At 43.1% G+C, this 24,211-nt stretch overlaps 1 protein-coding gene across 2 annotated transcripts in view; it reads left to right on the top strand.

Annotated features, from left to right (window-relative positions):
- The window catches only part of TNS3 (tensin 3), a 1,051,445-nt gene that overhangs the window by 1,008,354 nt on the left and 18,880 nt on the right, over nt 1–24,211 (top strand). For both annotated transcript variants that reach the window (XM_030209265.1, XM_030209274.1), the window contains 3 exons: nt 809–886; nt 3,341–3,418; nt 17,493–17,661. In XM_030209265.1, coding sequence (XP_030065125.1) covers nt 809–886; nt 3,341–3,418; nt 17,493–17,661 — 325 coding nt within the window. The remainder of the gene's footprint in view (nt 1–808; nt 887–3,340; nt 3,419–17,492; nt 17,662–24,211) is intronic.

The following is a 24,211-nucleotide window of genomic DNA, read 5'->3' as shown; positions in this document are numbered from 1 at the left end:
CTTTTGAAAATTGCAATTTGGATGTTTTCAGCAGACTGACTTTTTTTGACTATTTTGAGACGTCCATTTGTTTGAAAATGAACGCCCTAGGCACCTATGTGTCTTTATCAAAAAGCACCTAAGTAGGCACCTTCTTGCCCTCTTAAACCAGGTGCCTGCTATAAAATTCCTCTCTTAGTGTGTGAATTAGTGTTCAGTAGCTGTTAGTTCATGGCTGTGGTAACCATTAGCAGCGCGTGCTATCTTATATGCTAACTCCATAGCCTATAATAGAGCGGATTATAAGCAAGGAATGGGGGTGGAGAGTGCTGATTTTCTAAAGGATCACTTGAAATGAGCAATCCCATACAGTTTTAGGCGAAAGTTGGACCATCAGATGGTGATTTCAACCGATCATTTCAATGGCATAAAAACACCCAACTCCTTATTGGTTCATTATTTAAACTGTAAATCCAAACATACGGTTGACTTCTTATACTATAAATACCCACTACTTATCTTAGGAAGCAGCAGCATGCAGGAAACCTCCCAACATGGTCTTGTTTTGCTCAGCTGCATTAGGGCAGAGGTTCCTGGAGTGCTTCAAATATCCAGCACAAACGCTTTCCTCAGTCCCATGCTGGATTTGCAGTTTAAATAATGCTACTTCCTGAGATACATAACTGTAATTACAGTATTTATAATGCAAGGAAAGAGTTTCTACCTGTCCTGTGCATATTTTTAAAAAGTTTTTATCTTGAAAATTTGATACTAAAGCCAGGTGGACAAGAATGCCAAGGACCTAATTGAAATTGCTTTCTTACCACAGGGAGTCTGACAGCTTTGGTATATCAACATTCCATTACACCCCTGGCACTGCCCTGCAAGTTACTGATTCCTGACAGAGGTATGTATAGGCTCCAAGGGAGAAAAATGCAGGAGACCTGAGGCATTGCTTTTTGTTTTTAAAGGCATGTAAAGTCTTTTGAAAATACACCTCTACATCAGTTTGCAAAGACACTATGAAAGGAAAAGAGAAAGTGGATGAGGTTTTGTGCGCCTAGAGGTGCCTTTTCCAAGTTTTCATTGAGCACTAACTATTGTGAAAACAATGGAATGAGACAAGGTGGCTGAGAGGAAGTTATTTGCAGTGTGTTCTAATTTTTATTTTAAGCTGATATTTTGGTTCCTTATTTTTAAATAAATTGTTCCTCTTTTTAAACAGAACATATTTAACATAGCTTATCTCTGCTAATGTAGTCTATTTTTCTTTATTTGCATATATCATTATTTAAAACATTTATGTGCTGCATTTTTGAATAGAATCAAAGCAGTATTCGGGGTTAATCAGCAATAATGGAATTTAGTGTTCAAACAGAGAAAACAAATCACTAAAAAACAGACCACCAACCTGTAGCAACTATTCTGTATGTCCAGAGGGTTTTGTTAATAGCACACCTCAAGAATTCTATGACTGGATTAGCGGGGAACAAGATGGCGTTCAGAGAGGAAGTTGATCTCTGAGTTCCTGATCTCTGCCTAAGCTTGCGGTGGATTGAACCTTACCCGGTAACATCAGGGGAAAAAGGAAGGGGAAAGCGGTGAAACCTACCTCCTCTGGTCCTGTTAACTCCACTCCCCGTCAGCAGACGCTTGAGAATTGGGGAATTCAGAGATTGGATCCGCAGACGCCCACAACGATCAGTCCTGACGCTGCTTTGTCGGACTACAGCCCGCCTTCATTCACTGCCCCTCCATGACCCGGAACTATGCTTGCAGTAGGAGTACAGCCTGAAGGGCGGACCAAAGTGCCCAGCTCTCAAGCTGCAAGAGGAAGACCTACTGCAATGCCAACCCCAGAGGTGATTTCTACCCGGAAAGACGACGTGGGAAACCCCGTCTCCATCAGGGTTCTGAGGGAAGTATCCGGGGAGTCTCGTGGAGTTGTTAAACCAGCAGTGATAACCCTAGAGAACCTATGGGACGCCATACAGAGCATGAACAAGAACCTGATCCAGGTAACTGATATCTTAAAAGAAGATTTATCTTCTGTTAAATCTTCACAAGCTCTTACAGCCTCCCAAGCTCAAAAAAACGAAGAGAGGATTGAGACTTTAGATGGAGAATTAAAATCTTTACAAAACCTTACAAGTCTAATAATTAAGGATAAAGAGATTCTGGGTAAAAAAGTTGAGTATCTTGATAACCAGACTAGGAAGAACAATTTGAGACTTCTTAATTTTCCCAAAGCACCTTTAATACCACCAACAGATATGCTTAAGAAGTATTTTGAAGAAATTTTGAAAATTCCCAAAGAGAGTTTTCCTCCGGTAGTCAAGACTCCATATATATTTGGAAAATCTGCTAGACCAGAACCATTACCTGATTTGAATGTAACAGCTTTCTTAGAAAACTCTCTAGAGACCGTTACACAAAGATTGACTTTGTTAGTATCCTTTGCTTTCGAGGTTGATAGGAACAATGTATTTCGTTTATACTTTAAACATATGCAAGCCAGTTTTTTGGGGGGGGAAAATTCAGATTTACCCGGATCTTAATAGAGATACGCAAAAGAGAAGGCGAGAGTTTTTGGTTTTAAAGCCGAGGACTCTCGCCTTAGGAGGGTCATACACTTTGAAGTACCCATGTAGATGCCTGGTAACAATTAATAATGCTAGTTATGTTTTTCTTGACCCCAAAAAGCTAGCTGAATTTATTATTTCTAAGGAAAAGGGAAACGCTCATCCCTGAATGACCCCATAGGATGCTGGTTTACCTTCTAGTGGGCGTCTAACGCTCACCCCTCTGAGTGATTGCTTTTAAAAGGAGGATCATACCTCCTCTGTTTTTTTCCTTCTTGTTTTGTTTTCCTATATCTTGTTCCCAAATTATGGTGGTCAATATGTATAAGAAATATTTCTTGTTTTTCTAATTTAATGAAGAGAGATGTATCTCTGCTGAATATCATTTCTAAATCCTGCATTTATATTATTATGAATGTATTGTTTTTTGAAAAATCATAAATAAAATATAAAAAAAAAGAATTCTATGACTGCATGTAACTTGGATGTTTGCTATAGATGGAAAATTCATTGCAGTGGTTGAGCTTGGCTTGTCCTCATGACTGGCGTCAGTTCCACTTTCCTCCTGTTCAGCAAAAACATGCTGACTGATATTTATGTTTCATTATAGCAGCCAAGAGTGTGGTTGCGAAGTCGACAAACTTAAGCAAGGCCTGAAGGCCCTATTTAAAGCGGTGTGCTCCCTCCCCATTCAGTGTTCAGGACTCTAGTGACAGGGCTATCCTGATTTAGTCTGCTTTTTAAAAGTTTAATGGAAGTTTTGTTGTGGTCTTCCATAGATCCTCTGGAGGAGATTGCAGATACAGCTCCACAGACCGCAGCAAACTCGGCTGCTGAACTGCTGAAACAAGGAGCAGGTTAGTCAGCGCATGGCTGGCTGGAATGGGGGTAGAGCCAGTTGAAGTATGTGTTTTATGTCGGGGATGATTAGGTGACTCATGAGGTGTATAGCCATTTAGCCATCTGTGACTTATAGAAATTGCACGTTTTTTCCATCCTTTTTTCCCCACTGTTTCTTAAAAAGGACATTGTGGACAGGAGAAATTATTGGAATTGCAGACAAACCCCCAAATTCTATGTGTGGTTCCTTAAGTTGTGTGTGCTAATTTGGCCACATGACCAAATTGTGCACATAACTTGATTGATTAATGAGCCAATCAGCGCTGATAATTGCTACTTAACCAATCAGCAGCACTAACTGGCTTAAATTAGAATTTATTCGCACAGTGTTCTAGGTGTACTCTACAACACGGTGCATGTAAATTCTAATGTGCACAGCCATGGGCGTGGCTATGGGCGTGAAATGGGCAGGTTGTGGGCATTTCAAAAAACTATGCACACTATTATAGAATTCATCCAATCTGTGTCTAACTTAGTCACAGGTATTTAGGCTTGGTTTTCAGTGGCCTAAATGGGTGCGCCTAAATTTAGGTGCAAGCCTGGTGTGTAAGTGTATTCTATAAGCTACACCAAACTTTGTGTAGTTTATAGAATCACACTAACCACGTGGTTTTTCTGCACCGATTTTTAAGGCACCATTTATAGAATTTACTCCAAAATGTAATGAACAATGAGGGTAATTCCACAAAGGGGCACCTGTTTTAAGGTACCAAAGAGGCATATATTTGGAGCCTAGTCTGTAAAGGAAAAGTAGTGGCATCTACATTTGTTTGTAGAATATTAGTGTAGCAGGGCAAATACAAGCATATACTTTAGGCTCGACCGCTTAGAGCAGTCATAGTGCTGATGCCAATGCTGACTCCTAGATTGCAAAAAAAAAAAAAATGGGCTTAAATTATACTACTATTATATGTTTTATACCCTAATTCTATAAATTGTGCACAGATTTGTGCATACAAGTTGTCACAAAGTGTCAGTCGCACACGTAACTTAATATAACAATGTTACACAAGGGGTAATTCTATGTATGGAATTTTAGAAAGGACTTCCAACTCAGAATATGGATGGTCCAAGTCTATACGTCAGATATGGACATCCATTTCTCAGGTATTTTAAAACATGGTCTGCTGAAATACAGCCTGTTCTAAATTACTGGCTATCTCCAGCATGAACATCCATTTTCCAAGGGACATGGATATCTGTGTGGCTTCTGAGGAATGTCCATATTATAAAATGGCAACACATGCATCCATGTGAAAGAATAGCCTAAAGGTCAGAGCAGTCTGCGAAGAACTAGAGGTTGCTGGTTTGATTCCCACTGCAGCCCTTTGTAACTTTTTTTTCTTTTTCTTTTTTTTTTTTTTTTTAAATTGTGAGCCCTCCAGGGATATAAAAGTACCTACTGTGACTTAACTTACTGCATCTGATAGAGAACTGCTAAATCAGAGTACCTTTCTGTAACCTGGACATGCCAAGTACCAGGTTTAAATACGGAAGTCCATCTTTTTGAACATTGATGTCCCTTCCCCTTCTGCAATCTATGGAGCATCAGGTATTGGGGGCCTTTCTCCCCACTGAGTGAGGTAGGCTGCTGGTTCGCTGTCTAATGGCTTCTTCCTGGTAGGGCTATCCTTTGGCCACCTTCCGTGGTTTCTTGGTCGAGATTTGCTAGTATCCAATGGTGCTTCTTCCAGGAGGCAGTGTACTGTTCATCAAGGTGGCAAGCTTGCCTTTGCCTGCTTCGGGCTGTCCCACAGAGGCCGTCCATTTGTTTGGCTGCTCCAGCCAGCACTTCTTTGTATTTCCTCATGGATTTCATGTTCGGCCTTCCATGGCCAGCATCGCCGGGGTGGATGTCTGCCTGCGGTTCTTTGCTTACCACCTGGACATGCATAGTGGGGCTTTAGGCAAGCGGCACACTGCCTGATGTTTTGTCATTCTGTTTGCAGTCTGCATCTTCCGTGATCTGGGCCGCCTGCCTTGTTAGTATGCTCTTGTGCCTCGTGTCCCTGTGTTTGGTATGCTAGGGGCCTCAGAGGGACATCATCCATATAGATGTAGAACTGAGTGTCTCAGGTGTCTGTTCATTTTCCTCTGGGCAGATTCTCTTTTACGCCAGTCATCCTTCGGGAGTTTCAATTCCTTCGGTATTCTAGCTGCCCCTAGCACTGTTCAGGGGCTGCAGCCCTCTCTTCAGCCTCCGAGGCTCAACTCCTTTGCTGCAGGTCTTGGGGCTCTTCTTTTTTTGGAGTGAGGCCACTGGGGCTGCAACTAATGTTTTGTCAGGAGCATTAGCTGCGGTCCTGGCTGAAGGAGTGGGCTGTTCAGCACTACCTGGGGCTGCAGGTTCTCTTGGTTACCTCAGTTGCTGTCAGGCACTCCATATTATGGTTCTCTAGGTTCTTTTGTTTTGCTCTGTGGAAACAGGCCAGAGGTACAGATACAACGTTACTGTGACAGCCTTGAGCTTCTTCGCTTGTTCTGTCTTTTCTTTGGTTGGTACCTTACAGAGGATGTTGGTGAGGCGCAGCAGTGTGTCCAGAGGGCATGTTGGTCACCTCCTGATCTCTGCTATGGGACCTTTGGGGCTTGCCCCTCTTGTCTATCCATGTTCATGCTGGTCACAGTGCTGTTGAGTTCTCAACTTTTCCTGGTTTCTCTAGTGGGGGGCTCCATTCTGTGTTGCCTGCAACTAATACCATGGCTCTCTTGCTCCTCTTTGGCCTGGGTTCTATTCCGATTTTTCCACCTTATCAAACTGGTTGTTTTTGGCCCCTGAGCTCTGGGGGGGGGGGGGGTGCTCCAAGCTGACAGGCCTTATTTCATTTACTCTCTCAAGTGGCATTTGGGAGTCCTTCCCCTTATGCTTCTGGATTTGGGACTCCTATTTGCATTCTGCCATATGCAGCTCACTTTGCTGTTCTTCACTTCCTTTCTTTTTGGTCCCACCCAACTTGGGGCACTACTTTGCTACATCCCATTAGTCTGGGCTGGTCTGGTATTGATGATAAGGAAGGTAAAATTATGTCTTAACTGATAATTTTCTTTCCTTTAGTCATACCAGAGCAGTCCAGCAGCCCTTCCTCTCATGTTTCCTTTATCTAGGTTTTTTGTATATAGCTCCTCCTCTTTTATCTTGGATATCCCTCGTCTCCTGACTCTGGGTATCACCCGGGTGTCAGTTGCATTTCATCATCTGCTATTCAGTTGTGACAGTTGTCTGCTTGCTATGTGGGGATTGCACATTGAAAGCTAATCAAAATACTGAGCATTCCAAGCTGCATGATACTCTTAAGGGCAAAGTTCTTGGAGCTATTTGTTTTCTCTATCTCCTTCCACTGGTGGATGAACATAACCATTAGTCTGGACAAGTTTGGTATGACTAAAGGAAAGAAAATTATCAGGCAAGACTTCATTTTCCCTTTTTGTCTCTTAGGGTGGCTATTAACTGGTTTTGTTTTGTTTTATAGACGTTTAAAGGCTGTCTGGTCCAGCCTAGGACCCCTAGACCTGAGAGATTCTATGTTTGTGCCAGAGAACCCTGACCCTGTCTATCCACCCTGATAGTCCTTTTGTACTTACCAGTGAAGGTGACATCTGCTTTCTCTTCTCTGTTGAGGTCATTTTAAAAATGGCTTAGGTTCAGCTGTGATCATTGACTTTAGAAATGGCACACATTCAGTGAAAATAGCTGCCATCCAGGAGGAGGAGCAGAAGAGGCAGTGATGGCCACATCGTTTTTGTATGTTCGAAGGGACTTTTTGGGGGGTGGGAGACTGTAGGATAGGTGGGTAGATGAGGAAGTAGTTTGGAGGATAGGGTCACAGGACTAAGGTATTCAGTCAGGTCTTGGGTCAGAAGTTGACTGGCTTGGGGTCCCTAATTGGGAATGCCCTATATTTGGGTCCCTAACTTGGGTAGCTCAGGCCTCGGGATGTATCATTTACTACCATCAAAGTAATTTTGTTTTTTCATTTAGTTGCCCTTTTACAAAAGTGTGGCAAGCCTACTGCAGGAAAGCCTGATGGTAGTTCTGGCCCCCACTGCATGCCATTTCTGCATGTCAAAATACACACAAAGGCTGGTATGCTTGATTATAGAAGGGCCAGATTTAACGGTTGTATGGGGTTCTGACGGTCATACAGCGTGTTTGATTTACTGGAAAATGTCATCACTATTTGATGACAAGTTCTCTCTCAGCCCATTACTCTTTAGTTTTGGAACACACCTTTTGTGGTTTTCATCTGCTTTGTGACATTTCAAACAAGTAGGCGCATTCCTTTTGATGAAAGGGAGAGAGTTCAGAATAGTTGGGATGGAGGAGGGGGGGAGCTTAGGTAAATGATTGCCTTTAAGGCTGTCAATCCCCATAAAAGACAACACAAGAAAAAGGCCAGGTCAAAAGAACAAGTTGCTTTGTTTGGGAACAAAAGAATCTCTGGCTGCTGGCACTGTCAAGAGGGAATCCTCTCTGGCTGTCAGAGGAGGTTAGAATTATGGCTTTGTAAGCCAACTTCTGGCCCTGTGTGATAAATTACACAATCATTTTCAAGCTGCCTAAATTTAGAATCCAAAACAAGAATTGGAACTTAAGATGCATTTATTTTATTTAGTTGGTTTTTTTTTTACCAGACATTTTTGCCTTGTTATAAAAATTTCCATACAAACAGAGACAAATAAAGGCAGATAAAGATCGTATGGCTTTCCAGTCTGCCCATACATGCTATCTACTATCCCCTTCTCTCCCTTAGAGATCCTATGTACTATATAGTCTTTGTCTCCACCACCTCCACTGGGAGGTTGTTCTACGTATTCACCACCCTTTCCGTGAAGAAGTACTTTGTTAGATCACTCCTGAATCTGTCCCCTTTCACCTTCATTCTCATCATATGCCCCCTTATTGCAGAGCTTCCTTTCAATTGAAAGAAGCCTAACTCCTGTGCATTTATGCCTTGGAGGTATTTAAATCTCTCTATCATATCTCCCTCTCCTACCTTTCTTCCAAAGTATACATATTAAGATCTTTAAATCTGGCCCCATACGCTTTATGACAGATCATTAACTATTTTAGTAGCTGCTTTGTGGACTGATTCCATACTGTTTATATATTTCAAAGGTTTGATCTAAAAAATTGTACACATTATTCCAAATGAGGTCTCACCAGACACTGAGCTGAGTGGTAACCGAATAGAGCAGTGAAAGAAAGAAATTGGTCCCCTGTGACTCAGACCTGGGTTGGCAGAGTGTCAGACCCGGGGTTACACAAAACTGGTGCCCAGCGTGGGACATCAAGTGAATAAATGTAGAAGAGGGAGATAGAGGAGTGAAGGACATAAGGAGTAAAAGAGAGAAGTCTGTACTTTATGGACTTGGACAGGACCTTAGAGCTTACGGGTACCGCGAGGCCCGAGTTACATAGACAATCAATTTTTTTTGTCCATTGTGACTTTGAGTATACAATTTATGGTTTAATTTATTAGCATGTGCAGACCTTCAGTGGAATTTAAGCTTGCAGGTTCATACAGTGATCTAAATATCAAGAATCAAATTGAAGTTTGACAATTTAATATAATGGGAATCCTGACAGTGTACCACACTCTCATTCCAGCCTCTACCATGTTACCTCTGAATAGGATGAGGATGTGTATTTTCTAAAAGAAAATGTATTCTTTAATTTATATAGCACAGCTGTCAGTTACAGATTCTAGCCACATTAGTGAACTAATTAAAAAAAAACAACCTTTTAGTATAAACTTGTTAATATATCTGGGTATTAATTTTTATAGCCATTCAAGCAAATAAATGAACAGAATCTACTAACCTAATAGAAACAATCAATAAACATATTTTACTTTCTGAGAAACAGTATCTCTCACTCTGGAGGGCTTTGCTAGTCCATTATATGTAGTCTAAATTTGTTTGTTTGTGTGTTTATGTTTTAAGTTCAGTTACTGGATTACCTTTGCTATTTTTATTTTAAATTAATTTGGTCCCGCACCTAATTTTACTTAAAGGCTCATTCAGCCATTGTAAACTGAGGAAACCACAGCAGCTTAAGGTCCTTATAGGAACTGATTGATGCATTTGTTAAAACATCCCTTCTGTTATAATAGAAGGTGCTCAGTATCCTAGCGAACCATCAAGAACTAAAATAGAGGGTGACTGTGGATTATGTTTTCCTAGAACTGAGGCAAAATTACCTAGTAATTACCTATTAAAGAATTTTCAGTTTTGAAAAGCAAGCAAAAGGAACACTCATAGGGGGCAATTCTACGACTGACCACCCCCATTTATTTTCCTATTCTATAATGGAACTTGGCCATTCAGGTTCTGTACTTCAGACCGCTCAAAACATGGCAGCTAAGCTTATATTTGGAAAAACGCGATTTGAAAGCACAAAACCCCTCCGCGAAAAACTACACTGGCTCCCAATCAAAGAACGCATTGCTTTCAAAATCTGCACCCTGGTTCACAAAATTATCTACGGTGAAGCCCCAGGATACATGACAGACTTGATCGACCTACCAACTAGAAACACATCCGAATCAACATGAACATATCTAAATCTGCACTACCCAAGCTGCAAAGGACTTAAATACAAATCAACTTACGCATCCAGTTTTTCCTACATAAGCACACAACTGTGGAACGCATTACCAAAAGCCTTGAAAACGATATACGACCACCTAAGCTTCCGGAAAACACTAAAAACTAACCTATTTAAAAAGGCATACCCTACCGATCCAACTTAAATGCCTGATCTTTGCAACACAACAAAACTAAAGTACGGAATGGGCATAACACAACTCTTCCGCTGTATGATTCCCTAATGTGGCTTTGCCACATGAACTTTATCTTTCCACAACATCACTTTGTATTTGTTCACACCGGAGTCAGCAAACGCCTCTCTGGTACTATATAAGCCACATTGAGCCTACAAATAGGTGGGAAAATGTGGGATACAAATGTAACAAATAATAATAATAAATAGTTCTCAAAAGAAGTCTAGCCTCCAGTTAATGCTTATGCATGTAGAGAAGGAATTGGTCTGACAAAATTGTGAGAGAGGCTGAGCACTTTATTTGTACTATTTTCAGAGCACAAAATTTAGGGCGGTTGAAAGCAGCTGAAAAGGCATGGGCGTAGATTGGGGGGGCGAGGGGGGCATTGCCCCCCCAAACGAGTCGCACCGGCGAACTGGCGGGGCTTAATTGTGTCTTCCCCGCCGGCGCTGCCTCGGTCTCTGACTCCCTGCAGCATTTTTGTCCGTCGCCGTCAGCGCTGCCATTCATTCTCACAGGCAGCCTCGTTCCCGCTCCCCTTTGCCGCGTCCTCCGGCTCTCTCTGATGCACACTTCCTGTTTAACAGGAAGTGCATCAGAGAGAGCCGGTCGGAGGAGTGGAAGCGGCAAAGGGGAGCGGGAACGAGGCTGTCTGTGAGAATGAATGGCAGCGCTGACGGCGACGGACAAAAATGCTGCAGGGAGTCAGGGACTGAGGCAGCGCCGGCGAGGAAGAGCGAGGCAGCATGCTGGCTGGTGGCAGGGAGAGACAGTCACAGGAGCACTGTTGAGGTGATGGGGTAATGCTAGGTAGAGGTGAGCGAGAGAGGTGGGGAATGTTGGTGGGGGGAGATGCATGGGGGAGAGAGAGGGAGAAATAATACTGGATGTGGAGGAGGAGGGAGGGACAGCAAGAGAAAAGGGGAAATGTTGGAACATGGAAGTGGGAGGGAGGGAGACAGAGAGAGATGCTGTATGGGGATGGGAGAGATGCTAAAAGGGGAAGGAAGAGAACGAAAGAGATAGATGTTGGGCCCAGGGTGCAAGGAAGGGAGATACTGAGAGTGATGTGGGCATTGGGAGAGAAGAAGGAGGGAAGAGAGGTTGTACATGGGGATGGATGAGAGGGAGGGATAGATATACACTAGAGGGGAAAGAGAAAAAGAGGGAGATTGTGTATCCAGGGACAGAAGAGAGAGAGGAAGAAATGCTGGACCACAGGGAACGGGGGGCTGGAAGATGCTGGGGTGTGGGTGTGTGTGTGGAAGGGACAGGGAGATATTAGGCTACAAGGGGAGAAAGGGAGCAGGCGTGCTGGGCTAGAAGGTTGGAGGGAGGAAGATGCTGCAAATGGTGGAACTATTTGGGAGAGGCCAAAGGGGAGGTGGGAAGGAAACAAATGAGAGGTTGATAGTGATGGGGGGGGGGCAGAAATGTGGTAATGGAGAGTTGATTAAAGATGAAAGGAAATGGAAGGTTGGAGGAAGGACTGAGAAGATGAATGGGGCAGCTAGTGGGTGAGAGAAGGAAATGGAATTTGATAGCTGAAAACTAAAAAGGAGAAGGATGAGGACGAGGGTGAAATTTAAGTGAACAGAGAGGCAGCAAAGAAAAAAAAACAGAGGAAACAGCTAAAAAAGAAATAATGTGTCAAAGGTAGGTGTAGTGAAGGAATGGAATAAGACAGGAGAGAAGAGAAAAGACAAATGGACAGCAAGCAGTTGAAGGAGAATTAGCAGAAAGACAGGAAAAGAGGAAACTGGAACCAGCATGATTGAACAGTAAAATGTCCAGACAACAAAGGTACAAAAAAGTATTTTATTTTGAATCTATTAAATGGAATATCAAATGGAAAGAAGACACTGCATAAAACAGAAGACACTGGGACCAAAGCGAATAGAAAAACTAAATGATCAGACAACAAAGGTAGAAAAAAGTATTTTATTCAGAATTTATTAATTGGAATATGTCAGCTTTCTGTGAAATTTTGCATGTAAGTTTCAATTTTTCTGGTATTGCTGCATGCTGAGTCTGACATCGAGTTAACTTTCCAGTTCAGTATTTTGCCTTCATATTTTTTGCTTTCTAGTTCCTTGTGTCATGTCTGTTGTGTCATGTGTTTTTCACGAGGTAGTGTATTGGTGTTTTAGAGCCTGGTGTAATTACAGTTCTGCCTTTTCACGCATAAGGTTGCAGCTCGTCCTGTCCTTGGAATTAGTGCTGTTATGGTTTAGTAAGGTTATGAGTGTGTTTTTGCACAAGTTTGTGTATAGTGTGTTGCAGTGGAGAGATTGTGTGTTGGCTTTACTGAGGTGGCACCAAAACATCAGAAAGGGTGTAGAGCCTAAATCATGACACACTACCTCTTGAAGGATCTACATATAGAGCTTATGCATTTCTAAGGTCAACACTGGCATGGTATGGGAAAAGGGGTGGGGAAATACTACTGGAGTGGAAGAAGGAAGGAAGGGAGAAAGAGCTGGCTAGAGATCTCATACATATTCATTATGGTTATTCTCAAAAAAAGCCAGCTTTTTTTCCCTTCCTTCCTTCCTCCATATTAGCATATTCATTTGCATATGTATATATGCAAATGAATATGCTAATATGCTCCGCCCCATCCTTTGCCCCCCCAAATGAAACAGTCAAACTACGCCTATGTGAAAAGGTGCCATAAAAGGGTTTGGGACTGAGTAGGAACTGGGGAGGGATTGTGAGGACAGGAAGAAGAGAAACTGGTAGAGGGCCATGAGGAGTGGGAAAGGAAGGAAAGCAAAGAAGGAGTCAGGAAGAGGTTATGCAGACAGGAGGGGAAGGAACCCCTTTACTGGCTAAGTTTGGCGGCCAAATCTGGCCACATCATTAGGAAGTCTATCTTTGGCCACGATGAACTTAGCCAGCCAGCACTGAATATTAACTTGGCTAGCTATGTTCTTAGCAGCCAAAAATAAACTGGATATGGCCCGACATTGAACATCCAGGCTTAGTGCCGACTGCAAGAGGCAGCCTAGCTACCTCCTGCGGTCTGAATATTGGCCCCTTTGTGTAGAAACATCCCCAACAAGGGGAATTCCTCTAATTTAATTTTTCCCTTTCCCATAGGAAATACTCACTCATGGCCATGAGCTCTGAAAAACATCTATTTCACACACGCCATCTAGTTCCCCCCAATATCTAGCATACCAGTCCACCCTGTGTTACATCCAGCTATGTTTGTACCACATCCGCCATCTGAATTCAAAGCTTAATTGTGCATTGAGTGAAAAAATATATTTTTGCCCTCTCAGGACCTATCAGATACTTTGGGAATGGGAAGTTTAGACTTGTTTTGTGCACTTCAACTTCTTTAAGTAAGGAGAGAGCTCACAGAGCCCTGCTTTGAGTCTGCAGCTGCTCCCTGTGCACACAAACTCAAAATGGATTTGGGTTTTAGATCTGGTTACTCGCCTGTCTTATTCTGATCTCAGGGCAAGTAACATTGACATACAGTAAATACTTCCATTGCTAAGATAAATTTGTATCTGAGGCGACAGAGGGTGAAGTGACTCGTGCAGAATCAGAAGGAGTTAGTGGGAGAAGCAAAGTCTGATCCCTTCCCTTCCTGGTTCTCGGCTTGCTACTCCTCTACCATAAAACAAGAAAATACTGCTGAATCCCTCTTGGGCTCAGCTCTTGGACACACAGACTGGAAAAGGTAGTTTTTATAAAATGGACCATAAAAATATGTTCTTTGTAAAGGGCACATGTTTAATGGAGAATCAAGGGGTTATGGATATGTTTTATCCAAAGGATATTTCATTGTGTATTAAAATTACATTTATGTCAGAACTGCAGAGGGAACATTTTACTCTGCCTTGCATCAACTTAAATTGTGCCCTAAATTGTACTGGGAGCTAGTGTAAAGTTTTCATTAAACAAGTAGCATGATCGGATCTTTTTAAACCTACAATCAATTGCCGGAGAAAAGGCAAGATGGCGTCTGAGTGAGATGTTAAGGAAGTAGCTCCGGTCCCAGCTCCTATCTTTCGCAAGAGAAATATATTCCTAACTCTAATGCCTAAAAGGAGAGGAAGACGACGCACCAGCCCCGCGACGCCAGTCTTACCGGTTGCTGGAACGATGGATCGATTCCTTACTCCGGGTGGTATATCGGGAGCTACCTCGCTGTTGCAGAGTTTGGGGAGAGGGTTGCCAGCTCTGCAACTTGAGCTTGAAACATCATTTAGCCCCGAGCAGAGAGCACCACCTCCTATGCCGGCAGGAAACCCGAGGACGGACCAGGAAACCCCAGAAGAAGAATCTACGGGGCTTCTTGGCACGGGTGCCGACTCGAGAGAAACGCCGACTTCCCCCGCATTGGAGAGTGCGGGTGTAGTAGGAGGATATTCTAATCTTGGGGAAGATCGTGGATCACACCAGAGACAGACAGGGGAAACTTCCACTACAGCTTTGGGCCTACTAAGTAAGTCCTTTTTGCCTAAAAAACCTATAGTGATATCCTTAGAAAACATATGGGAAGCTCTGGTTGGTCTTGAAGCTTCCTTTTCGCAGAAGTTTTTACTTCTGAATCAACAACATGTTTCTGAATTAGAGAAAATAAAAATGATGGACAATACAATGATAAAAATTGGAAAAGAAGTAGAAAAGAACTCTCAATTAATACAAAACACTCAAAAGATACAAGCTGAGCTTATTAAAGAAAATCTTTTTCTACATAACAAAATTGAAATTTTAGAAAATGCTCAACGGTCTAATACCCTTAGATTGACAAATTTTCCAAAGCAATTGTCAATCTCACCATTAATAACTTTTCGGAAGTATCTTACTGAGATATTAAAAATCCCAGAAGGATCACATCCTCCAATTTCAAAAATATATCATATTCAACCCTTTTTTAAGAAACAAGCACAAGAAAATGGAGAAAGACCTGATCAACACTCAGTGAATTTAGACTTGAATTTAACACAAATATTACAAGATGATAAAATAGGAATGACAACTGCTACTCTTAAAGTTGTTTTTATTTTACAACCGGATCGAGACTGGGTACTAAAACAATATTTTCTGAATAAAGACCAACTTTTCCTTGATTGTAAAATAAGAGTTTGCCCAGATATCTCCAGAACAACTCAGAAGAAAAGACAAGAGTTCTTAAAACTGCGTCCGAAGGCAGTTCAACTAGGTGCATCATTCTGGTTGAACTTTCCCTGCAAGTGTGTTTTAAAACTTAATGCTGTTAAATATGTTTTCTTTGAATCAAAACAATTAAATTCTTTTCTGGAAACTAAACTGGCTGCTTTGCCGGTGACACAGCCAAGCATGGTAATAACATCGACTCCGTAATAGTATGTAAATCCGGTTACTCTCCTCAGATGTCTATTTTTTTTTTTAAGAGTTAGATGTTGTTAATCTACCTTAAATACTTGATTTCCTGAGTATTGTGAATTGCCTCTAATTGTTGGACTAAAGATGAGTAATAGTTCATTCTTTAAGAGAAGATAAAGTTTAATTATTTTTCCTTTATGAAGTACTTGTTTTTGACTTAAAATCATCTTTTCGATTTTCAAATGATATGTTGTAATATATTTGAAAAACTTAATAAACAAATTAAAAAAAAACAAAAAAAAAAACCTACAATCAATTACACAGCAGCATGCTGTATCATTTATAAGGCTCTATGGCATGACTGAGACAAACCCAAATATACGCTGTGAAAGTAGTATAATTTAGACAGAACCAGACTTTACTTGCACAATGGATGTGTAAATGTTAGCACCTAGCTTATAGAAATACCCTTTTTGTAGGATTATTTCATGATGCCTTTTCTGTGTATGAAGGTTCTTTTACATGAGAAAAGAGCTCTTATAAAATTGTGCAACTGCATATGTGCATAAAAAGTACACACACTCAAAGTATGTGCACAGATAGATAAAGTATAAAACAACCCCCTTGATGTCTGTTTAAAAGGAGTAGAAAGACGTGTGCATTGGAGAAGAAAGGGATACGGGACCTGGCCTCTAAGAGAGGCGACCGTTTCTGTCGTACCTGGTCACCATTTTGGGACACTCTCACTCCTGTAGCACGAAGCAAAATATTGAATGTTTAACGTTAAAAGGGGGGGGGAAGGGTAGGGAGGGAGGGGAGGAGGTTCGTGGGGATAAATATTAGAAATTAAGGTGACTAAATTAATGTGTTATATATTGTACTATGAGCTGTCTGACTATTGTTCAAGTTTTGAATTGCAATAAATAAGAATTATAAAAAATAAAAAAAAGGAGTAGAAAGAATACTTGCACTTTGGTAGCCAAAGTAAGGTTGGATTTATTGGCCAAAGGATACAGAGATAGCCCTAGATTTGATGTAAATACACATCCCTTTCCCTTCCTCCCTCTTCCTCCCCTCCAAAAGACAAGAAAACTTGGGGGGGGGGGGGGGGGCAATATTCAGCTAGCAGCAGTGATTGTTTTTTTGCTGCCACTGGCATTATTCATGGAAATTCAATTCCCAGGCTACGTCCAGGCACCAGCATAGGATATCCATGTTTATGCAGCCAGCACTTAACCATATAAGAGATAGCGACACCACAGAAAGATAGTACTGAGTTTTATGTGGTCCTATTTGGCTGCTAAACTTAGGCAGTTAAGTGCTGAACATTGGCACTTAACTGCATAAGTGCTGAGTCCGTCAACAGACCGCCCACAAAATAGCCGGTCAATGGTAATATTCAGCAACAGTAACTAGTTAAGTGCCACTGAGTACCAGCAGATAGCCCAAAACGAGCATTTTAACTGGCCAGGAAGCATTCATGGCCAGTTAAATTGCTTTGCACATCAAGCTCTTATTTATTTAGATTTTCAGTAGTAGCTCAAGGTGAGTTGCATTCAGGTACACTGGGTATTTCTCTGTCCCTGGAGGGCTCACAATCCAAGTTTGTACCTGTGGCAAGGGAGGGTTAAGTGACTTGCCCAAGATCACAAGGAGCAACAGTGGGATTTGAACTGGGCACCTCTGGATGTCAAGACCAGTGCTCTAACCACTAGGCCTCGGACTAACTCCCAGATGTAGGCTTAGATATATGGCAACAGTATTACCACAGTAATAACTTTTCCAGTTTCACTCCAGAGGAGATATATGGCTAATACTGTTGCTTAGATTATTATCCTAAATCCTAGATAGGCATTTCTAATAGAAGAAAACTTGCCCATGTTTAATGAAAGATATGTTAATCTGTTGCATTTCTTCTCCACAGCCTGCAACGTCTGGTATTTGAACTCTGTGGAAATGGAGTCTCTGACAGGTTATCAGGCAGTGCAGAAGGCCCTGAGCATAACGCAGATACAGGATCCTCCTCCTGTTTCTACAGTGGTGCATTTCAAAGTGTCTGCCCAAGGAATCACGCTGACTGACAATCAAAGAAAGTAAGTGGGCAGTCTGTAGGACACATCTAGATGCAGATTCTGCTTACCTCTGAGGTGTACTGGAACACAATTTTATGGCTCATATATAGCTCTAATAACTATGGCACATTTCAACAAAGATTCACATCTTTCCTATCCATGCCCTTCACGATTCAAGTATGCTGTATGGATGGATTACTTCAGGGATATTAGTAGAGTTACTGTTTACCACACACTTTTCCTTGTATCTGATTGTTTAAAAAACCATTAAGAGTCATTGTTGCCAAACAGTGGTCTCATTCTAGTGCTCTCTCCTCTTCCCCTGCGGGGAGCATATCTTCACTTCAACAGTCTCTGGTCCTAGTGAACAGTCCCTGCATATACAGCAACCAGACATACCCAACTGATCTGTAGTGCTGAGGGAAAAGACTGTCATGTCAAGATATGTGTGTGTATTGATGTACACTTGCATGGCCCACTGCAGTAAGGCTTCCCTTCAAGTAGAAATCAGAAGGGTATCTCCCCCCCCCCCCCCCCTTAGGGCAAAAATTGGCATGCATTCACAAACTGCCGGGGATTGTCGACTTATGACACAGGATACTGTAAGTTACATGCGCCTATGGCTGATGTATCTGCAGGCACTTAAATGTAAGGTGCCCTGATCTCAAGTGTGAGGGAGTGGGTGGTACAAGGCAGGGTTTCCTTAAGGACACTCCCTCACCTAGGCTAGAACTGAGCTACCTTAAGGCAAGGAATAGCTTAGGTAGCTTGCTGAGTCAGGAGGGTGGGGTTCAGAGGAAGGAGGATGTTAAAATCTGTCCTGACAGGGCAGAACAGGGAGGCCCTGAGTAGAAAAGAGAAAGGAGTCTTCCACTCTGCCTTCACTACAGAAGTGTAAGCTGCAGAAGCTCCATTAAGATGGGCCATAATTATCTTGGAATCCTGCTGATAAGTGTAACTTTGGACTTTAGGGCTAGGTTAGGCCTGACTGAATAATGAAGCACAGAACTTTAACTCTAGTGGGTCAAGGCGCAGAACTCGGGCACTGTAGGGAATAGTGCCAGAACCAGCGCACAAAAATAACTTCCCAATGCTCACTGTTAATAGCAAGCAAATTATATGCACGCTGTGCAAGGGGGAGGAATGTGCTCATTCAAACCCTGAACTGCAGGCACACATCGGTGCCATTCTGCTCCTTAAATGTAAGCTTTTCAATTTTTTTTCACTTGAAAAGCTTATATTTAAGCGCAGATAACAGGCACCAATGTGTGCTTCCACTTTCAGTTTTGCTCGGACTCCCACACATTTGTTTTTCACTGCTGGTGCTCAGAGGCTTCCACATGCTTCTTATCTCTTTAAACTAAAATAAAAACAAGCAGATTTTAAAAGGAATATCATGAGAAAATCCTCTCTTCTAACCCCTCAGTGTGACCTCGGAGCTGGCATTAGGTTTCCAACACTAGAGAAGGGTTTGTTTGAATGCTGTTTCTCTAAGCATTGGGAGGGAATAGCTAATGGCCACTTTTACATCTGTTTGCCTACATTTTTTTTTTTTTATTTATTTATTTATTAAGTTTCAAAATTTTTTACACATTAACATGTAATTGGAAATACATTGTATACCTTGATCCTTAATCTAAACAATACATTAATAATAATTTGCAAATACACAAATTCACCAAATAAGAGCAGGTTATACAATTAATTAGACCACAACTATGACTTTCAGGGGAACGTGAGTTAGATTATAGGAGATCTCAAAAAGAAAAAGAAAATATCGTTTATGGCCTGGCCTGGCCTATCTTAGCCTTGCTACTATTGATAATCTGGTAACATCAATTATTCTGCAGGTGTTATGGCTAGTTTTTTCATCGCTAAAAATGCTTTGAGATGTTCCGGTTCAAAAAAAATATATTTTACTCCCATATATTTCACCAAACATTTACATGGGTAAGCAAGCAAATATGTTGCCCCCAGAGCTCGGGTCTCTTCTCTATATGAAAGAAACAATTTTCTCCTATCTTGTGTTGTCTTACAAACATCCGGGTATATCCACAGTCTTTGACCACAAAAGGTTTTTAAAGCATTTTTAAAATATAACTTCAATACAGCATTCAAATCCTGTTCAAAAACGAAAGATATCAAAAGAGTCCTACGCTGTTCAATTTCAGATAAAGATGAGTCTAATATTGCTGAAATATCCAATTGTGCTTGAGGATCCAAGATTATATTCCCCATTTCAGTTGTTTTACCCTTGTCTCCAGGTTCAGCTTGTTGAGGAATTAAAAGGTAATATATCCTATTTATAGGAGGAATAGCTGAATCTGGATATAACAAAATTTCTTTTAAGTATTTCTTAAACATTTCAGTAGGGCTCAATTCTTTAATCCAGGGAAAATTCAATATTCTAAGATTCAATCTTCTATTAAAGTTCTCAAAGTGTTCAATTTTCTTGTGGATTACCATTTTGTCTGCTACTAAAGATTCAGTCACAGATTTTAAAGATTTAACTTCCTGCTGAAGTACTTCAGTTTGTAAGAACGATTCCTGTTTAGTTTTTTCAAGGGAATTAGTTAAAGAGTCAATTTTACTTACTAAAAGAGAAGTCTCTTGAGCAGATTTTGTTACCGTCTGGGTTAAACCTTGCAGTATCTTCCATATCATCTGCAGATTAATCTCCGCTGGAGGATTCCCCTCCAAAGAAATATCCTCAGCGTTCGGGGGGGAGTTAGCGCCTTCTGAGGTTTGGTCCAACACGCCTTCCGTAGTGGCTTCATCCTCCTCCCTCCGCCCCGAAATCACTGGCGGCGGAGGTCGATTATCTGGCGGCGAAAGAGAGATTTCCAGTGCTGAGGGAGATATGGCTCCTCCAATAGCTCCCAAATCAGCTTCGCTCGCCTTACGAGAGATAGGCGTCGTGAATCGGTCCAGTGTTTGTTGGGACGGGGAGGAAGTTCGGGCCGCTGGCGTCAGGCCCCTAACTTCCTTTACTAGCCCCTTCCTTTTAGTATGAGGCATTTCGAAGAAAATCAGAGGAATTAAGCTCCCAGCAAATCTACCGTGAGCGATTCACAAACGCTCCGGCCGCCATCTTAACACGCCCCCACCCCGAAGTCCTGTTTGCCTACATTTAAATACAATTTGCATTAATCGGTGTGCACGTTGTTTCCTTCACTAGAGCCTTCTGAGCATTCTGACCTCATTAACACTGGCGCTAATCTAGTGCCTGCGTTAGGTTTTGAGCCCATGGGACTTCAGGCCAGATACCAGCTGTTTATGCAGTCTGTTTTGGGAGACAGATTAGTAGTGCAATCTGTTGACCTGCAGGACAGACCCTGGGAAGAATTCCTGAGAACAAAGACTGATTTTTTTTTTTTTTTTTTTGCTGTTTATTTCTCCTCATCTATGAAAAGAGAAGAGGCTACCCCATTGTACATCAGTAAAGTGCCTTGCTTTACTTTTAACCCTCTGTGTGGCTTTAGTTTATTAGGGGCCCAGGCCTGTCTGCTAGCCACGCTGCCACACCAGGTTACACTAGTATTCTGTAATGGAATCTGGGTGCCCAGATTCCACTAAAGAATAAGCTGTCGTCATGAGGCATAAGGGTACTGTAACCCTATGGGTTAAATTTTAAAAGATTACCTGGCTCCTTCTAGATCTGGTGTAGAGACAGTGAGCAGTGCAGTGAAGCTGAGCAGTCTGTGTGCATGCGCTGAGTGTTCCGCATGCTGATGGAACTCTCAGGAGAGTGACAAACAGCTCAGGCTGGCAGTTGGGAGGGAGCTGTATTGGTGAGAACATGTTACTAGGGAAATAACATAGGCAGCCGAGACCCCTCGGGCCCCATATACCGTATTCATCCTTTTACTGAATAAAGACTTCACACATATTTTCTAGATTTGGCACAACTTGGCCGCAGCTTTATTTAAATACAACAACATAACTTCACCCTGGGCATACCCAAGCCGCTTTCAGCCTCTGGCTCAAATACCCCCAAGCCAAGTCCGCCGCCCTAGCAAGACTGGCTAATCGCGAACAGGGCTCCCCGCCGCACAGCAAGGGAGCCGTATGGTATCCGCAGCTGCTAGCTGCCTAGCAAAATGTCAACTGGCTTGGGTACCCCGCCACCAGGCCGAGGTAGCATGGCTTACCTCGGCCAACCCCCCCCCCCCCCCCCCCCCAATAGCTGCGGCCTGTTGTGCTGCCAGTACCAGCTCTAGCACACTCAGTAAGTCATTGTTGAATAAGTCATTTCCAATGTCAGAAAGGTGTGTGCCATCCTTCCAGAAGTAGCCTTTGCACAGGTCGTCCGCCCACTCGTGTGTGATCTGCCAGCCGCCCCTGCGCATCACCCACGCTGCGATCTGCCTGTTCAGTTTCTTTCTTGGCCTACCCCACAGATTAGCGTCCCTGTGTATCCATCTAGGGAGAATGTCGGACCACACCACACTAGTGTTGGGAAAAAGGAGGGCGATTCTTGAGAGCTCGCGCTTAGCTGCCTTTATAATCTCGATGGCAGGGAGCGCTCCGATGTCGTTCCCTCCGAGATGTATGACTATGGCTGCTGGGGCGGCTAGGGTGTCTGCCTTGCGTTGCAGTAGTGTGCCCAACTGGTGCCATTTCATGCCTCCAATTCCCATCCAAAGTATTTGTACTCCTCTCGCCGCCAAGCCTAAGTGGCGGCCGCCGGGCCTTACACCTGCTCTGCGCGCGGCCCACTTAATGTAGGAATGGCCGACAATCCACACTGTGTGAGACCCTGCAATATAGAATAGTGGGAATATTACATCGCCGCCGACGGATCCAGCGTCCCGTGGGACTACTCCCTAATATATCCCTTGTACGCTTTCGACTTCCATCTCCCTATTTGCTTGATGGCTGAGGGTGGTAGGCCTAGGGATGCGGCGCATGTGGCGGCTCCTATCCTAAAGGAATGTGTTCCATATCCCGCTGGGTCGCGCCCTGTCTTTGTCAAGCATTTGCGTAATACTGCCGTGAATTGGAAGAGGGTGAGCGGGGTTCTATCTATGTGTACTAGTAGGGGCTCGCTCCCTGAAGGTCTCAGCGCTAGGTAGTCTCTGATGTTTGCTACGGGGCAAGTATGGAGCGAGTCCACTTGCGTTAGTGTGAGTGTCTGTCCCTTGCCTATTTGGTCCGTTTTGGATCTGCGGATTACTATTTGCAGTGCGTCATTCGCTACCGTGACCTCACTGATCTTTAGCCCGGTGTGCGTCGGGTTTTTCTTGGATGTGGCTACCAATTCGCTTATCCTTAATGCGCCAAAAAAGGCCAGTGTAAATGCCGCCCGGAAGAGTTGGGTTTCGTATTTAGAGTGGCAGACGCTTCCCATGGCTTGCCATATCTCATACAACAGGTCATGCGTGATTGGAAGCCTCCAGTCCGGTCTGGCTCCGCGTTCACGGCGCCAGCCTGCTAACAATTTTTTGATTATGAATCTATTTTTTGGGTCACCCCACCCTCTATCTTCGTGAAGAATGAGAATGCTGTCAGATGTCTGGTAACTACGCTGAGGGTCCCTCCCCTTTGTTTCGCCTGTATGATATATTCAGTGATTGCGCTGTCCGGTACTGGGCCTCCGCGCCATCCTTGCGCGTGCAGGAAGGAGTGTACTTTCTGGTACCCAGCTATGTACGTCCTCCAGGTTCTCGGCGCCAAGGATTGTTTCAGTAATCTCCATGCCTCGGGGCTCCGAACCTCCATAGGTAACTGGGTACGGGCTCTCCTCTCGTCGCTGCCTGGGGTGCCAGCTTCCTGAAGGTTTCCCACTTTGAACGAGAAAGAGCATCAGCAATTGGGTTGCATGCGCCAGGGACATGCTTTGCGCGCAGTAGAATGTTGTTATATAGACATAGTTTCACTAGCTCGCGCGCTAAGTCTACTACGCGTGGGCAGCGCGCCGTGTGCCTATTTAATATGTCTACGACTGCTCTGTTGTCCGACCAAAACACTACTCTCCTATTGCTGAGCTTCCACCTCCATATGGCGACTGCTACTACAATTGGAAAAAGTTCTAGGAATGTAATGTTTTTTGTAATGTTCTGATCTTTCCAGATCGGCGGCCATGTATCCGCGCACCATTCTCCCTGGAAGTAAATTCCGAACCCTATTCCACCCGCTGCATCAGTGTATAACTGTAAATCTGCGTTGGATACTGGAGCGTCTAACCATACTACTCTGCCATTGAATTGCCTCAGAAACATGTCCCATACCCTGAGGTCGTCTTTCATGTTCCGTGTTAGTCTGATATGATGTGATGGTTTTAGCACCCCAGACATAGCGCTGGATAGTCGTCGGAGGAATGCCCTACCCATAACAATTACTCTGCAAGCAAAGTTGAGGGTACCTACTAATGACTGCATTTCCCTTAAGGTGACCTTCTCGCGTCTCGCTACTTCTGCTATCTGCGTTCTTATTTTGTCGATTTTTTCGGCTGGTAATCGAGATACCATCTCGCGGGAGTCTAGCTCGATTCCTAGGAACTGCAGGCGTGTGGTAGGGCCCCATGTTTTTTCTTTCGCGAGGGGTATACCGAATGACTCGGTTACTGCGC

This window comes from Microcaecilia unicolor, chromosome 1 (genome assembly GCF_901765095.1).
Source record: "Microcaecilia unicolor chromosome 1, aMicUni1.1, whole genome shotgun sequence".
NCBI lineage: Eukaryota > Metazoa > Chordata > Amphibia > Gymnophiona > Siphonopidae > Microcaecilia > Microcaecilia unicolor.
This window is presented reverse-complemented; position numbering and strand designations above follow the sequence as displayed.